This window comes from Cyprinodon tularosa, unplaced genomic scaffold (genome assembly GCF_016077235.1).
Source record: "Cyprinodon tularosa strain WSP-4 unplaced genomic scaffold, ASM1607723v1 ctg188, whole genome shotgun sequence".
In the NCBI taxonomy this organism is placed as follows: domain Eukaryota; kingdom Metazoa; phylum Chordata; class Actinopteri; order Cyprinodontiformes; family Cyprinodontidae; genus Cyprinodon; species Cyprinodon tularosa.
The window spans coordinates 1,527,816-1,547,076 of record NW_024038663.1 but is presented as its reverse complement, the minus strand read 5'-3'; the positions used below and the strand labels follow the sequence as shown (position 1 = coordinate 1,547,076).

General features: G+C 37.7%; 1 protein-coding gene across 11 annotated transcripts in view; it reads left to right on the top strand.

Moving 5' to 3' along the window:
* Nucleotides 1–19,261, top strand: part of tenm4 (teneurin transmembrane protein 4) — a 275,962-nt gene that overhangs the window by 136,255 nt on the left and 120,446 nt on the right. For all 11 annotated transcript variants that reach the window (XM_038282836.1, XM_038282837.1, XM_038282838.1 and 8 more), the window contains 2 exons: nucleotides 10,552–10,716; nucleotides 14,892–15,106. In XM_038282836.1, the coding sequence (XP_038138764.1) occupies nucleotides 10,552–10,716; nucleotides 14,892–15,106 (380 nt within the window). The remainder of the gene's footprint in view (nucleotides 1–10,551; nucleotides 10,717–14,891; nucleotides 15,107–19,261) is intronic.

Below are 19,261 nucleotides of genomic sequence, written 5' to 3'. Positions count from 1 at the left end.
TGATGTTTGTTTTCCTCACCTTCCAGCCTACAAAACAAAAGTGTCCCCACCGATTACGTTCTGAGATTTGACGCCGGGAAAACCCTAGAAGCGTCACAAGTGCTCCGTCTCAGCTGCCATATTTACGCATGAGACCCGTAATATCATTCCTCATAAAGTCCAGCTGCTATTGATTAAGACTACATTCAACTTTTGGCTCTAGATCCAGTGAAATTACCTTTAAAACAAGGGTAAGCATGGCTAATTTCAATAGTAGGGCCATATATTGCCAGGTGTAAACGGCACACAGGCACATTAGTGACTGCAACTTTGCACACTGTTGGATAATTTGGTGGAAAGTTAGAAAAATATTTGTATCAAAAATATTTTGTGGCCATCAAAAAGCTTCAGTTGGATTTTATATGTAAAATTGTGTAAAAGCAATGAGCACAATTTGGAATAATGTGGCACATTTTGAGAGGTTTGGAGACGCTGGTGACACAAGAAGTTAAAAGTCTCATAGTTCTGGAACTGTTATACCTAGAAGTCTCCATTTCTTTTTGCAGTTGTAGTTGACATGAAGCAGAATAAATGTAATACATTGAGACATGCCTACTGTCAAGCATTTCATTGTTACTGCTATTCAAAACAGAACTAGTATTTGAAAAAAAAAACTTTCAGTCATGTTTTAATTGCTGCAGTTTAGGCTGTGTTTTAATCACACTATTTTAATTTATGTTTTCATAAACTAGAAGGTGTTAGCTTTCAAATGATGGCATCAAACACGTAATTTGGGCTAACAGTTATTTGTTTTTTCATTTGGGTATACAAAAAGGCGAGGTTAAATGGACTGGCAATCTGTCCAGGGTGTTCCCCGCCTCTCGCCTGTAGACAGCTGGAGATAGGCACCAGCACCCCTCGCGACCCGGCTTGGGATAATCATGAGGGAAAATGGATGGATGGATGTTTTGTCTAATTTGTCTTGTTCTTAAATAAAATTCACAATACTAGTATATTCATGTTGGTACATTTGCAAAAAAGTTACTTTACAAAAACACATGAGGCATGAAGGAAAGCAGTTGTAGCAGTTTAATTGGATTGGTGAGAATATGTGAATAGACAATAGCTGCATTTGAATAAAAGCTTCTCTTTCAGTGACAGGCATATTGATTATTGCTGTCTGTGTGGAATATTCATGTTATCTATTGCGTTGCATTCATTTGGATAAGTAAACTAATGACCAAGCTTCGTGGATCAATACAAATCCACTAATTTTAAATGGTAATTGTTACTTTTTAAAGAGTATGGCAAGATTACAAGAGCAAGCTTTGAATTACCGTATTTTCACGACCATAAGGCGCACCGGACTAAAAGGCGCACTCTCAGTTATGTGTCCCATTTCTGTATTTAACACACACATAAGGCGCACCGGACTATAGGGCGCGTTTTTTATATACAGGTACATGTCCTCTACTACCTTTAAATACCTCTACTGCGTATTTAAAAATACAGCGGGGGCAAAACTGAGTATGACTGTGCTTTATTCATGTATTTATTACAAAGTATTAATCAAACCTGGCAGCTGGCCGTGAGACAGATGACACAGCGCTGTGGTCACTCCTAAATTAACCTAAAATCCTGAAACCTGCTGACGGAATATGTTCGCTTTTATTGCCGGTATCCTGGTGCCTGCAGCTAAAATTATTTAGATGAAAAACACCTGCCAGCAGCCGCGGTGAACCCCAGGCTGCCCAGCCTACAGGCTGCTGATGAAGAGATTTCTGCTGTCAGTGCACCGCTGGTATGTGGGGGTCTGAGCACCTCCGACAGAAATAGATAATCTGGATGAACTGACTGCAATTATGAAGTTTTCAGGTGGACTTTCTCACTTAAAAACATATTTATACTTATTTATTCCCACTGATCACAGCAAATATAGCTGCAAGATTTAGATTATTTAGATGAAAAACACCTGCCAGCAGCCGCGGTGAACGAAAGGATTTCTCCTTTCGGCGCACCGCTGGTATGTGGGGGTCTGAGCGCCTCCGACAGAAATAGATAATCTGGATGAACTGACTGCAATTATTAAGTTTTCAGGTGGCCTTTCTCACTTAAAAACATATTAAAACTACTTTATTCCCACTGATCACAGCAAATATAGCTGCAAGATTTAGATTATTTAGATGAAAAAACACCTGCCAGCCACCGCGGTGAAGCGGAGGAGACACGCTCAGAGGCTGCCATTGAATTAAGCTTTCAGGGAGAAAAATAGAGCGGGAGCAAAACTGAGTATGATTGTGCTTTATTCATGTATTTATTACAAAGTATTAATCAAACCCATCAAAGTCATCATCCTCTGTTATCCTCAGCATTCCTCTGAATAAAACAGCTGCGCTAAATCAGACATGCCAGTTTCCCCTTCTTCGCTGTCAGAGTCACTTTCCGTGCAGCGCAGCTCCTCAGAAATAATGCCGGCTTTTGCGAAAGCTTGAACAACAGAGCCAGCAGACACAGTCCATCTACAATCCATCCGCAAACGGTGGCGTAACTTGCCCGGCGCTGCCTTCCATTTATCCTGAAACTGTGGTCTCAGTCTGTCATCCATCGCTACCACGCCGCTCGCAGCCTTACTGTGAACGGCCGCTTCAAACGGATGTCGAGCGGTGGAAGTTCCTTTGTCAGACCCCCGGGATAACGGCGAGCACAGCGTTCACCCAGCCTTTTCATTTGCGTTAATATCATATGTCATCAGAGCGCTGTCTGTCTCGCTGCCAGCTCCCAGATCAGCTTCTCTGATTGGTTGATGCGGCGCGTCCAGCAGCAAAACTTCAATTTTTCCATCTGAGCAGCAGCAGCGCGTTGGCGGTGCATCAGATGCTTAAACGCTCCCGACGTGCTGCACCAAAACGCGCTGCGGGACCTTTTGCTGCGCCTATACGCGCGTCAACCATTGACTTTGCATGTAAACTCGCTGCTTCTGCTGCACCTGCTGGGTCCGGTTCACACCGATGTCGAGCGGTTGAACAGCGAGCACAGCGTTAATTTGTTTCCCCATGTTTTTCACATCAGCTGTGAGATGGGCACGCATGGAGTCACAGATTAATGGTGATGAGTGGAAAAAAAACACCTGGTCTCCTTACATTCAGCCACTCTTTCATCATCTCCTCAATGAGGTGGTCTCAAAAGTCGCAGTTACAACACACATAGGGCGCACCGCACCATAGGGCGCACCGCACATTTTGAGGGAAAAAAAAGACGTTTAAGTGCGCCTTATAGTCGTGAAAATACGGTAACCCTAGGAGTTAGTATTTTATAGAAGTAACTTTCTGGCCTTAATTTGCAAAAAATTAAAAGATAACTGTAAAAATGAAAATTCAGAATGACAACTTTGGTATAAAACTATTTATAAACTACTGTATTGGGTGGAGTGTGGAAATACATAAAGGCAGGTTAAACTTGAGACAGTTATTGATGCATTTTCTATCCATTTTATTTTGATAGAAATACATTAGCTCAGTCACTGCCTCTTCTAAACTGATGATTGAAGGAACTGACTGCCTCCTCCACATTTGGCACTCCTGGTAAAGATTTATAGAAAGCCTTGAGATAATTAGAGCTTTTTCTGCAGAAACATAATTTTCATTCCTCTAAGATTGGATCTTTTTTTATTATCATAGTTGTTTTGTTTCCTTACCTTCCTAACTTTGCATATTGAAAAGATAAAGTTAGGAGCTCCCCAATTCGTTTTTTGATTGTTAAGTCCACGAACAGGAAAAAAAAAATGTTGACTGTAGACACAGGCAAGGGAATAAAACATGTTATTTCTTATCAAATCAACTCACTTCTTCCTTAGGCAAGTCGCATATTCTCTAATGTTCCAGTTTTGAAAAAAGGCAAAAAGCAACTGGTCTCTGGTTCATGTCATGTTTATAAACCTGGAAGTTGTTGAAGTAAAAGTGCACTGATAACTGATCCACTTAAAACCATAAATTTAAAAGCAGGAATGTTGGTTGGTAATGAGTGTAAGGGGTGATTAATTGTGGCACTGCAATTATACATCAAAAAGTAATTCATTTACAAAGAATTTTGGGTACTATATCTCATTTAAAATTTGTTCTTTGTAATAATCTAAGAAGATATGCAACACTTCTACAGGAATGAGATTTATGTATTGTCAAATCTTTATGTATCTTTTTTCTTTTTCTTTTCTCTGATCAGGGGTGTTATAGTTGAATTCAAATGACATCAGTACTTTTTAAAAAGTGAATGGTAATATACTTTTTACTTCTTTGCCATATTTTCATAATTTTTATCTGTTCAATAATTATTTATTGTACATTGGTGCCATAATTTCCAAGATTTTAACTAGCTCCATGGGTGTTTTTACATCCATTAGTTTTTCTGGTTTTTGTAATGCGCTGTGGCATTTTTTATCTTTATCATTTCTAATAAATGAACAGTAGCTTTGTTCTTTTTAACAGGTGTTCATTTGAAACGATTGGGATTTAACAGACTTGTAAAGTTCAAAAAGTTATTTGCAATGATACAACTGTCTTGGGTTGGATTCAGGAGAAAATAAAGCAGAAGGAAGAGTAAGGTAAATGAGAACGGATTGTTGGGGCTTAATGTTAACCGCAGTGATCTGAGCTTGGAGGCAGTAGGCAGGGCAGAGGGTGGCTGTGTGAGCAGCAAGGGAGCGGAGTGGTTCATTGGATTGATGACAGGTTTTTTTCTAGGAGGAAAAGCAAAAGATAAGCCTTGGATGACTGTTGTGAAGACTGAGATCCTAACAGATATTTTTTTTTTTGGTAAAAACTAATGGAAATAGAGCCAGATAACTTGAGCCTAATCTAAGGAAAGGAGACAAGGAGACTTTTTTGGAGGCAAGATTTAAAAAGGTAAATCGAGAACATCAGTGAAGTGAATACAAGGGCAAGAGGTACAACTGAATTTAAATCCAAGATGTTAATAACTTACTTTTTATTTAGCATGCATTTTTACATGTCGTCTCATATAATTACACTCAGACTTTTTGAATCATTACTACTTTGGATATAATGTTTCCCTTGATATCTTTATTTATGCAACAGAACTTTATTGAAAATTATTTAGGGATTATTTCAAATACATTGTACATAGAAAAAAGAAAAAAACAAAAAAGAAGGTGGAAGAGGTGAGGCAAATGTTTCATTTGACCAGACACCTGACCAAATGTACTGAAGACCGGAGATGATCTAGGAGAGGATCATCAAAGTCCTGATTCATGGCAAATTTGTCAGAAATCAATATTTCTTTTACAGGCCGCAGTTAACATCTGATGGGATTATTGTGAAGGATGCTGCTACAGTGTCTGGTTCTCATATATACTGTAAACAAAACATGCCAAATGGGTGTCTAAACCAATGTCAATTTCATTATCTTAAAATTCAGAAGTCATGTGATTAAAAAGACATTTGATCTTTAGATTTATATTCTTATGTGCTCCAATTGCTTTTAGGTTCTAACCTATAGGATGCCAAAAAAAGTTTTATCCATATCCCTGCTTCATTTGAACTGTCGATCAGTTAAAAAATGACAAGAAAAGGAAATAGAATCATCTACTGCTGTGGCAGATGACCCAGGCTCTGACTTTCTCAGATTGACTTGGAAGTCTCCCGCTACACTACCTTTGTCCCATAATTGGCACATGGCGTGACCCGACTTCCTACCAAGAGATAAGCGAAAGGACGGCACAACGTGTGCCCGGGAAAAAAGCTGGGTGCTAGTAAGTGTGGCTCCTCCTGACTCAGACAGCTCTTCTCTGCCGTGATATTAAACCGATTTAGTACTGTCATCCGAGGGATTGGCGGTGCTTGTTTTAGAAGAAATTCCCTCCTTGGTTCTCATCTATGCATCATTGATAACATACTCTAGTCACTGATTTAGTATCACTAAGTTAAAGAATTGGACAGGTACTGTAGAGTGACTGATTGAAAGAGGAATATGGCTTAGAAAACCTTGATATCTGGGAGATTTTGAATGACAACATGTCTGGTGATTTTCCAATGGTTCAGCAATGTTGTCTTTTTTTTATTTTGTCAGTCAGTGTAATCCAACAGATCAAAAGGGATATCTTTTGGGAGCTTACAAAATGACAAACAACACCATCTGTCACTTCTATAGTTGCTTCCTCTGACACAGTCATTTCTTCAAGCAGAATGAGCGCAGAACAGATGCTAGTACCATAGTTGAACCCTTGTTTTTTTGTGAAAGTTTTTTATTGATAAATATGCCCCCAACCTACATTTTATCTAAGGTTGTAGAAGGGGTTATTGTGGCTGACTGTGCTTAGGGAGCACCAGCAGGTTTGATCAGCTAGTGTTCTAGATTTCCTGACACCTGTACGTTCATGCGTAGCTAAAGCTGGATAAGATATTAACATCAAAAATCTAAATAAAAGTCTGATTATACAGTTGTCTCTGGGATTGCTGTGTTTACTAAACATAAGTCGAATGTTGGAAACCTCTACTTTCAATCCAAGCAAGAATATATTTTTTTACTTTCAAGGCGAAAGTAATTCGCTCTAAAATATTTTTCTTCCCTTCTCCAATAGGTAACCATGGAGAATATTTTATTCTTCCATAGGAGTACTTATGCTAAAAATAGTTTAAAAGGCCCCTTTTGTCCATTTTTTATAAATTGAATAGATGTGTTATGAATCCTAAACTGTGTTTAAGAATATACATTAAATATTAAACTATTCAATTTAGGCTTGGTTTGTCCAAGTAGTTTACATTTTGAGGTAGAGATGATGTTAGCCACTGGCAGTAATTCTACAGTGCCTACAGCTTTGTCATACTGTATCTTGTCTGTCACTCTGATTTGTGTGGGTTTTTTTCTTCTAAGTACCCAGAGTACTGCCAGATTGACCTTTAAAAGTGGTGTAGTCTTTTTTAAGCTCCAGTCTTTTATAGCTTGCATCTTTATTGGACTTCATCTGCACAGCGGGTAACAACTCAAGTGCTACTTTTCTTTGAAAGGAAAGTGTCATACATAGGTTTAGGATGGCAAGATTAAGGCACTTATTTTAACATCAAGAGTTCCCTTAAATAACTTTACAATGCAATAGTATCTGACTGTAGCTGTATAGCACTTGGCTGGAGGTTCCCTAGCATTTCAGTATATCTTACTAAAAAGTCTTGTTGCGCCCCTTCTTTAATGGATTTTTTTTTGTCCTTCCCATTTTGAAAAGTGGCACTTTTGTGGATGAGCTGTTAGATAACTTTCATACTAAAATGTCAGTCATCATTGATTCCATTGCTCCCATTTAAGTGAAGGTCATCGTTGAGAAGAAAAGGTTTCGGTGGAGAAATGCTCCACCAGTCAGAAGATGATTGCAGGTGGCGCAAGTTTGGACTCCAGGTTGACTATAACATCCATAAAGAGAGACTCTAAAGAAACAACTTACAGCTGAAAAAAATCAAGAGAATCTTTGTTCTCTGAGATCATAAGCAAAAACGTTAATAATGCTCAGGTTTTGTTATTTCACACGCTCAACTAACAAATACACCTGTGACTGTAGCATCTGAACTACACTCTACCATGGCCTGCAACGAATTTGATAACTTTTTTAATGAAGAAAAGTACAGTACTATAGATGTCCCTAACTAGAACGTATTTTCTCCCAATTTAACCAAATAACCTATATAAATGTAGTAGAAATCTTACACCAACTAAGCTCCTCTTCCTGCTGTCTTAATTTTTGTACCCACAGCTTTAAATTTTTTAATTAATATGTCCCTTTTTTTAGGATTTTGTCCCGTAAATGCAGCAATTATCAATCCACTCTTGAAAAAGAGCCGATTGGACAATTTGCTACTGCAGAACTACAGGCCTATCTCAAACCTTCCATTTCATAAATAAACTTATTGAAGAAAGTTGTGTTTCAACAACTAAACCTCTTTCTTAGAATGCCCAGCTGGTTTGACATCTTTCAGTCACACTTCAGAACTCACCTGAGCACAGAGACTGCCCTTGTTAGGGTGACATCCATATACATGTAGACTGTGGAAGAACCACTGTACTGGTATTATCGGATGTTAGTATTTGACACTATTGATCATTCCATTTTACTGCCTTGTTTGGAAAACTGGGTCAGACTTTCAGGTATACCAATCTGCAAAGTTTAAATACTACTGGAAGGACCTGTTTTTTAGTCTCAGTAAGTAACTTTACAATATTGACCAAAAAAATCACATCTAAGGGTGCCCCATTCAATATTTACATGTTCATTCTTACTCAGATTTTAATAAACAACCTATGTTCCCATAATTATGCAGATGAAATACGGCTTTATGTTACAATGTAACCAGTTGAATGTAAACCCATTTAAAAACTGTCTACCTGCATAGAAGAAATCAATGCATAGATGTTCCATAATGTTCTTTAGCTGAATTAAAACAAACCTTAATAGTTTTTTGATCAAAGGAGGAGTGTTTAAAAATTTGCACAGTGCATCATTTAATACAACTAGAAACCACTAATGAGTCTCAAAGTCTGGATGCAGTGATGGACTCAGACCTGAAACTTCAAAGGCTCATAAAGAGACTAACAAAGTTGGACTTCTATAGTCTGACGAACATATCCAGAACTAAAGGACCAACATCTCAGCAGGATCTTGAAAAATCAATGAATGACCTCATCTTTAGCAGAATTGATTATTGAAACATTGTCTTTACAGGTCTGCCCAAAAAGTCAGTCAAATAGATGCAATCAATTCTGAATGCTTCTGCCCTAATCCTCACCAAGACTAAGAAAGAAAAGCACATACCAGGTTTTAAAGTCCCTACACTATCTCAGAAAATAGACTTTAAAATACCTGTGTAAATCTCTAAGTGGCTTTGCACTAATATAGATTATAGACTTGTAGTCAGAGTATTAACCCAACAAATCTCTTGGATGGTCCAGCCAGATTAAACTCATCGTACCTAGAACCAAAAAAACTGAGAAGTAGCTTTTAGTTCAGTTATGCTTGACAATTGTTGAGCCTTGGCAGAAGGCTGCTAACACTGAGCTTGGTTCTGCTGGAGGATTCATCCTGGTAAAACAGATTTTCCTCTCCACTGTTGCTATATGAATGCTTGGTGTGAAGGCTTACTGATTAAAAATTACTGAATTATCTCTTTAGCATGCCACCAAGACGGGCAAAGGCCTGGTAAAGAGCCATTCATTTGATTCAGCTCTATTGGAGTAGGGATGTATCTAAAACTTGCTGGACAGTGAATCTGGAGGATCAGGATTGGAGATGCCTGCTGTTAAGTCAATTATAGAATTCAAGCAAATATCTACTTTTGGCACATGCTCAACCAGAGGGGGCATGTTCTGCAAGTCAGTGACTCGATGCAATCAGCTGGTTTTACTTAGATAGAAAACTTTTTACCATTCTGACTGTAGGATCTGATCAAGCTGAATTGAATTAAAAATAAGGGACATTAAGACCTAGAACAAACTTTTAGTTCCACCCAGAAAACTGTAAAGGGGCCGAAACACTAAGTAGCTTTATATACAATTAAAAACCTAAATGTGCTACCTAAACACTTTTGTTCAATTTTGAAGTCCAGCTTTGTTTTCCTTTATTATCAATCATCAATATTTTTTTTGTTATTAAAGGCTGGAGTCAGCACATGGGGAGTCACCGCACTGATTCTACACATGGGCTAAAATTGTTTAATTTCTAATTTCCAACCATTCTTGAAACAAATACAATGGAAACATTTTACCTGGGCTAAGAAGAAAAGGAATTGGACTGTTGCTTTGTGGTCCAATGACTTGAAAATGTATTTCATTTTTTGTCCCAGAATTACTCTTGATATGTGTCAGGGCAAAAATAAAAATAAATAAAAACTAAATAAAAACAAGACCTGACTGTAGATGTTTATTGGGTCTCAGTCTTAGCTGTTTAGTAATTGCCTTTTTATATTGAAATGTGTCGTTATTTGCTTTGGAAGCTTAAATGAAGCAGTCAAACAAAGAAATGGCTGTATTGAGTGCCTGGGCTTTTTCTGCTGACTGGTGCCTTCTTGGTTGGCTTTTGCCTTGCTAAGCTCATCTTGTCCATTCTCTTATTGGTGATCTGTCATGGTCAGCCCCTCCTCCTCAATGCTGTGCTCCGCTACCATTGTTCTAAAGGACATTTCTTTTGTCGACCTTGTAAAATATCTTTGTGATTCATCTGCTTTGTTCGCTCAGAACAACCCCGGTTTCACTATGCTGATGCTTTTTTTCCCCTAACCAGTTTATTCTTTAGTTTTGTAGGGAAGAATAAATGTAATAGGGTTGGGAAATGACAGGGTGCAGAGGACTGCCCATGCCAGTATTGGTGTGGTAAGACACATGATGTCCCAGGAGCTCATGATACTATTCCTTCTGCGATGTCAGGGCTCAGCACTTTATAAAAAGTGTCAATAGCCACTACACCAAGTCTTGTTTTTTCCTCAATAAAGTCCCATCTGCTTGCAATAATTGGTGGATAGTAATTTGACTACTCACTGGATGCATTTTAACTATTTCTAACCTTTTTCTTTAATATTCCAGCCATTCACCTTTTGGGGTTAAACTGGCACCTCCAACCCATGCAGAGACAGATGTACCAGCTGTCAGAAGACAATACAAGTGGCCTACCATTCCCTACAGACTTAAGTTTACCACCACTAGGCAACACAGGGCTGGAGATATCAGATCGCAGGGGAAAAGATGACAGTGAGTACATTTTCTAATCTGGTTTTAGTTATATATACATAGCTAGCAATAGTACTTGCATTCTTTTTCACATGGAAACAATGTGCCTTTTATTTATTTTGTTCAGGCATTACAGCATATGACCAAAAAAAGTAAAATAAATAAATGTGCAGTCTAATTGGCTTTCACACAAGGGACGCAACCGTCCTCTCTCTCCGTTCATTTCCTATGGAATTTGTGCAATGAAGGGACAATTGCTTGCCATCTGACACCCAGGTGGCCGTCAAATTTTGGGCATGTGAAATTTTGAGTTTGTGTGCCGAGATATGCACGGTGTGACAGAATACATGTTTTAAAAGTTCAATTTTTGCCACTGTCTGACTGAAGCATTCAGGGTTTAATAGGCTGGCCAATTACAGGAGAGTTTACTACACACTGCAGTCTGCAATGACTTTAAAACATGGAGAAAAAAATAATTTTAGCTGTGTCCACCTTTCTATATTATGTGATTCCAGTCCAATTTCAGTCCATTCAAAGTATTATTTCTTGTTAAATATTATATATTAAATAATAAGGATAATATATATATATATATATATATATATATATATATATATATATATATATATATATATATATATATATATATATATATATATATATATATATATATATATATACTCTTATAATATTATATGTATACTCTTCATCCTGTATCCCCTGTCTATCACAGACCGCTTGGAGAATATTGAAATCCCTCCAATTTCATAATAAACCTTTTTAAAACCAATTTTAATAAAAATATGGCCTGCATTCGTACAGCCCCAATTCCTTTAATACCCCTTTATTAATCAAGGGAATAAACAGCTATGATCAACACTTAATGTGAGACAAAAACAATCTAGTTTTATCTAGTTTTGTCTCATGGTTTAGAGTTAATATAACTGTAATTTTGACTTAAACATTCTAGTCAACAAATATTTTATCTAAATCATTCAACAAAGCTTGTGCTGTAGGTTTGAGATTCACCATCCAGCAAAAAGGTCAACTTCAGTTTCAGTCGTAAGTCTTTTACAGCCTCTGGCAGATTCTTGTCCAGGGTTGTCCTGTATTTAGCTGCACCAATCTTCCAATTAAATATAACAACTTCCCAGCCCCTGCTGAGGGAAAAAAAAGCATCCTCACAGCATTATGCTGTCAACACCTTTTGTCACTGAGGGTATGGTGTTACATTTTTGATGTCATTTGACCAGGACACTTCCTTTCTACCTTTTTTCTGGTCCTTACAGAAATATACCTAGAGATAAAATATCTTTGGAGAAATGCAGATATAAATAGCTTCACCTGAACCATGAATCTTTCCAGCACCAACTGGGTTAGAATATCCCTTGTGTTTTCTTGAACGGGCATCTCTCAGTAGTCTTTCTTTTTGCCAAAACTCTTGATTTTTGGATGTTGAATTAAACCGTGCTCCGTAAGATATCTAATACTTTGGTTTTTGTTTTGGGCTTCAGGCTACTCCCAATTTTTAGGCCTGACCAGTCCTTAGTCTTCATAATGCTGTTTGTTCATGAACTTTCTCTCTGTTTTCGGCTCTGGATTTCAATCATGGGTGCACATACAAACGGGTGAAAGCATTACTATGCCTACATTTTCTTATACTTATTTGTGCACAAAGTTTAACTGTGTATAATTTCCCTTCATTTTTTCCAAATATAAACTTCAACATATGCTATGTATAAAGCTACCTTAATTAATTTGTGTTCTGACACTTGGCAAGGTTCCCAGTTGCAGGCACTTTAGAAGAACTCTGAACAGCAAACAAACTTCTCAAATCTTGGTTTACAGATGGCATTTCAGAGCTCATGCAAGTTTGTAATTATTTTGTCATCCAACTTCTCTTTGCACTCACCCGTCTCTGCGGCATGCAGAGGGATCTGCATTGTAATCCCATAAAAGTTCTTGTAAGTGGGAAAGTGTTATTTGTTCCTGGAGGGAGAATATGGGACAGCTTAAGGGATGGAGTTTCCAGGGGCCGGAAAGGGATTAGCTACTCTGTCCCCTTCAGAACGGATGTGATCCTTTCATCTTCCAGCTTGGACTGTCTTTCCTGGCAACCAAAGAAAGAATGTGATCACCCTATGGTCCCAACTGCTCAAATCAGGGAAAGTTTTCTCTGCTCTGCTCTTGGGCAAATGGCCCCAGATTTAAACCACGTGCTTTGCCACTGGCAGACTACAATAGGTTGAAGACGAAGTTATTACCATATAAATTAATCCTGGAGTTGTCTTTTACATTTACCAGACAAAGGAAAGTGTGTTTAGCGAACAACAGGCATGACTACAGCAAAACTCAGAGGCCTGTACCAAAGCTACTGCTGATAGGAAGTCAATAGACATAGTTTTTCAAATAGTTTTATTTTCCACTCCTGTCACCAAAAACAATGCATAACTATTTAAAGTTTTATGAAGATGAAGCAAACATAGGCACCATGGAAAGGCTTCTCTTCGAGCCTTTTGTATCCATCAGGGCATTATGCTGCAGTTTAGCTTGCATTACAAAAAAATTTTTTAACTATGAGGGCCATTATCACCAGTGTTGCCTTATAATTTATTTAAACAGTCTGATGAGCACACCTTTAATGTGCTGCATAAATTCACATAGACACACATACACCCCGTCCTCATAGGTGGAAACAGAGCTAGCCGGCTGTAGTATTATGTAAAGCCCTGATCAGGGAGTCGGGGACTATGCCCTGTCTTCTCTGATAAACCTCCATTGTCAATGATGGACTTTTGAGAGAACTTCCATCTGGTGTGCCACGTGTAACCTAAAGCCGAGTCTGCTTCCATGTCCTGGGGGGAGATTGTATGGATGGCTGCTGTAGCTGGCATCGCCACTGAAATTAGCTCATCTACACAGTCAAACAGATGTTGCCTTTTCCACAGAGTCCAATATAAGTTGTGTTATGGAGCATATGGGTGATTTTACAGGTAAATGTGCTAATACCCAAGCAGGTAATAGCAACTAAATTCCCTCTTTACTCTAATTACTAATTTAAGTCCTCTATATTAAGAAGCTTGTATTTTACTCGTCTTTCATTCCTTTTGCCCTGTATTATTTCTCCTATAACCCTAACAAAATATATTTAAAAAATCCATTTTAGTTTTTTAAGAAAGTATGTTTTTATAACATTTAATTTAGTATTCTTATCTATTATATGTATGTGTACTATATATATATATATATATATATATATATATATATATATATATATATATATTTAAGTGTGGACAAAAAGCAAGGACATAGCATTACCAAGTGAATACAACATTTTGATGTTGAATACAACATAAAAAAAAAAAAAGGAACATGAAAAACTAGAGAAACACCAAGAGCTGGAGAAAACCTGGAAGGTCAAGACATCGGTGGTGCCCGTGGTCATTGGGTCACTCGGGGCAGTGACCCCCAAACTTGAGGAGGGGTTACAGCAGATCCTTGGAAATGCATCAGACATCTCGGTCCAGAAAAGTGCAGTTCTAGAAACAGTAAAGATTCTGCGCAGAACCCTCAAGCTTGAGCACCTAAAACACGTGAAGGGCGTAAGCACCCTGAGGCAAGACCTTAGGGTCTTGCATATATATATATATATATATATATATATATATATATATATATATATATATATAAATTCCTTAATTGGGATTTATTCATTTATCAGTGGACAAAAATATCAGCTACAAAATTTTCAAGCTGATAGAGACCATAGAGAATGTAATATCTGGAGCTACATAATTCTAACAAGATTTTCTACTTTTTATATTTACGCAGTCCACACTTTTAAGATTTCCATTTGCAAATCAAATGTAATTTTCTCTAAAGTCATAGTAATGCTATTTTTTCAATGAGAAAGCTGAGAAGTTCAGAGAGCATGATGCTGTTTGCAAGGCACTGTGTGAGATTAAACTCTTTCTGATATTACTTTCTTACTTACCCTCCTCCTCCTGCCTAACTGGTGATCACTGCCAGTGGTCAGAGAGATCATTCATTATATTTTTTCTCTGGCTGTCAGCAATGTGATTAAATATCTATGATATGGTCAGACCCTTTCCTCAGCAGACCAACTCTCGCTGCTCCTCTGCTCACTGGATTAATGATGTGATCTCTTTGACTGATTAACTCTGTGTGCAATGCAGGCAAATTGGACACCTTGTTCCCGGATGACAGCTATATAGATATGGGGGAGATTGACGTGGGACGCAAGGTCGCCCAGCAGATTCCTCCCGGTATCTTCTGGAGATCCCAGGTCTTCATCGATCATCCCATGTACCTAAAGTTTAACATGTCACTCAGCAAAGATGCCTTAGTTGGAGTGTATGGAAGAAGAGGCCTTCCTCCGTCACACACACAGGTGGGAAATGTTCACATATTCTTGAAATATTATCTTTATATTATGCTTTGTCTTTGGTTATGGTTGTTATTTTGGTAAATATCTTTTCTGTGGGCACAACTGTTTTATTATTCCTTCTGATATATGCCATACAAGGATATCTTCTTTCTCTTAGGGCAGAGAAAGCATTGCTTTTATCTGTCTCCTGTGCCTCAGTTTGTTCTAAAAATCAAAATCTAGCCATTGTAAAGAAATCAGATGACAAGATATTCACCTACGTCCTCTCTTTTTTGATTGAGTTATCATATCCTGGGCAAAGTATTTTATTTTTGTTTTTGCAGTGGTCCCATTGTTTCCATTTCTGCTGAAGCTGCCTGATGTTTTTGCAACATATTCCCAAGTTTCTTCACTGCCTGTGTTGTTATTACTTTACCAGTATTGTCAATTTTCAATTTCCACCATATCTTTTGCAGGAAGACAAACTGAAATGTACTTTATCTCCCTTAGAAAACATTTTAAATGCAGTTTTTCAGTCTAATTGGTAGCATAAAGACCATGCCAAAAAGGTCAAATTTCAGAGAAATTAATCAGCAAGACCTGCTGTGCGAGCATAGCCTTGGTTGTTTTTTATTATTTTATTTTTTTTCAAGCAAGGCAGCTCAGAAGTTCATACAGTCAAGAGGTGCTTAAAATGGAGCTATGTGACCTTCCTTTTAAACAGAAATGAGTACAAAAGGTTAACTATCCATTGCTAGAGATGTTTCAAATACTCAAAAAAAATAAATAAGTAAACTATGAAAGAGTCTCCACTCTATCTTGGAGAGAAATAAAAATCAAACTGAAGTGTATTGTGTCAAAATCATTTAACTTGCAAGGAAAACAGGAATACAGTGTGCCACCGATAATGCAGGATGGTTTAGCAGTGATTTGGGTTTATTCAGCTTTTTGGAATGAAATGTAGCTGCATATATAACTCTCACTTCTCTGGATAAATAAAAAAGAGCATTTCTTGGTAAACAATGATGTGCTGCATTATCATCACCAACCAGTAAGGAGAGACAAACAGCACAGTCTCCTGTTTACATCCCAGTTCACATAAACAAATCCTACCATGCTAAATTATGCTCATATATTTAAATTGTAGCGAAAAACAAGTACAGTTTTTATGTCACTAATGTAACTTGTAATTTAAAGTAAGTCTTATTTAAAAAATACTAAGTACAGCTCCTACTGTAATAAAATTGCTTAAGTACTGTAACAGATAAACTGCACTTTGCTATATAGTTCTGCCCATTGGTACTACAAGAATTGTTGAAAGACTAAGCTTAAATATGCATTCTTTTTTCACTTATCACTTAAAATGTTAAATTTAAGAGTTGGAAGACTGAACAGAAAGATCCTATGAAGTCTTTGAATACTCTGACCTTAAAAGATATGGCTGCTTTGGATGCAAAACAGTGATATTTGCAGCAAAAAGTTAAAGTAGTGTAGATGATTTCTACTTTTTCAAACTGCTTACATAAATTGGCATCTACAAAAGTTGAAAGTAGAACTTCAAAGAAATACATTGCATTATTAGCTTGCATTGGTTAGGTTATCAATGGGTGAATTCCGCAAGTTTATAAACTTTAAATAGAAATTGAGAGAAAGATTTACTGTATTTGATCCAGGATCCAACTTTAAAAAATCACTAGAAGTTTGGAGAATAGGATTTAGCTCTTACTTCTGTCAGAAGTTTTTTTTTCACTTACAAATGGAAGGAAGAGTTCCTTTAGGCTATTATTTAAGTTCAATTTAATTTAGTACCACATGTTAGGTACCACATGCTTCTATTTTAGAGATTAAAATATGATTTTCTGAAGAAATTAAATACCGTTATGATGTCTCATATGTAGATGTTGTGCTTTATCTTTATTTTAATAAATAGATTTTTTTTTTTACACTAAAACTCATACACACTGTAAGAGCATAGCCATTTAAAAATCAAAAATATTTGACATACACTATATTGCCAAAAGTATTTGCTCACCCATCCAAATTATTGGAATCAGGTGTTCCAATCACTTCCATGGCCACAGGTGTATAAATTCAAGCACCTAGGCATGAAGACTGTTTTTACAAACATTTGTGAAAGAATGGGTCGCTCTCAGGAGCTCAGTGAATTCCAGCGTGGAACTGTGATAGGATGCCACCTGTGCAACAAATCCAGTCGTGAAATTTCCTCGCTCCTAAATATTCCACAGTCAACTGTCAGCTGTATTATAAGAAAATGGAAGTGTTTGGGAACGACAGCAACTCAGCCACGAAGTGGTAGGCCACGTAAACTGACGGAGCAGGGTCAGCGGATGCTGACGCGCATAGTGCGAAGAGGTCGCCAACTTTCTGCAGAGTCAATCACTACAGACCTCCAAACTTCATGTGGCCTTCAGATTAGCTCAAGAACAGTGCGCAGAGAGCTTCATGAAAAGGGTTTCCATGGTCGAGCAGCTGCATCCAAGCCATACATCACCAAGTGCAATGCAAAGCGTCGGACGCGGTGGTGTAAAGCACGCCGCCACTGGACTCTAGAGCAGTGGAGACGCGTTCTCTGGAGTGACGAATCGCGCTTCTCCATCTGGCAATCTGATGGACGGGTCTGGGTTTGGCGGTTGCCAGGAGAACGGTACTTGTCTGACTGCATTGTGCCAAGTGTAAAGTTTGGTGGAGGGGGGATTATGGTGTGGGGTTGTTTTTCAGGAGCTGGGCTTGGCCCCTTAGTTCCAGTGAAAGGAACTCTGAATGCTTCAGCATACCAAGACATTTTGGACAATTCCATGCTCCCAACTTTGTGGGAACAGTTTGGAGCTGGCCCCTTCCTCTTCCAACATGACTGTGCACCAGTGCACAAAGCAAGGTCCATAAAGACATGGATGACAGAGTCTGGTGTGGATGAACTTGACTGGCCTGCACAGAGTCCTGACCTCAACCCGATAGAACACCTTTGGGATGAATTAGAGCGGAGACTGAGAGCCAGGCCTTCTCGTCCAACATCAGTGTGCGACCTCACAAATGCGCTTCTGGAAGAATGGTCAAAAATTCCCATAAACACACTCCTAAACCTTGTGGACAGCCTTCCCAGAAGAGTTGAAGCTGTTCTAGCTGCAAAGGGTGGACCGACGTCATATTGAACCCTATGGATTAGGAACGGGATGTCACTTAAGCTCATATGTGAGTCAAGGCAGGTGAGCAAATACTTTTGGCAATATAGTGTATCTTGCTTACAAGATCTTAGACCAAAGTTAAATCAGGAAACAAGCATTCTGAAGCAGGGAATAGTTTTAATGTCTGACACACAAATCACTTTATATTTGTTTTCTTTTTCAACTACATAAATTTATTGAAGGTTGAATATTGTAATATAAAGAATTTAAGTTTAAGTTACTCAGATTTTACATAGCGAAGGTAGAAGTTAACCCAGGAGCCAAAAAAGCTGAAAAATAGCCCTAACCCTATATCTTGTTCCCAAAGCTTAATTTGAGAATTGTGATTTATTAAAATTTAAGTGGAATTTTTAATTCATAGGAACCCTGCAATTCTTTTAAAGCTAAGCTTAAAATGTCCTGTTAGCTTAAAGGTGGCATATTTCAGTAGTATTTCTTCCAGTTTTGTGAAGGGAGTTTTCTTCCTCTCTTTTTTCATCACAGTGGTGAATTAAAAATGCCATGCTGTGAAACCATTTACAATCATAGCTGCATGGCGTAATATTCATTTTTGTTTTTCATTCCTCTTCATCTACAGAAAACAAATTAGACTAGTCTTTAAAAAGGGACTTACTATGTTGGAGTGTGTCATGAATACAAAATGGTTGATAAATGTCTTTATTGTATTATGAATCACCTTCTTTGTTGCATTTGAAATTTATGGCAATTTTCTTTGAGGTTCAGTACCATCAATGAATCAAACAAAGATAGTGGACTTATGATACTTAGATTTTTCTTTTCACTAATTTCCCATCTACGTGCAGTACAGACTGAAATGTGTTATTGTATTAATCACTTTTGACGCCTTGCTTCTGCAGACTACAGATTTCTGCTCTGAGTGATGCACAAGTTCTGCAAATTGTACATAGCATGATTTTTGTTTGTGCTAATGTGCAATATAACTATTTTTTCCAGTTGAAAAATCAGCCTTGTCTTC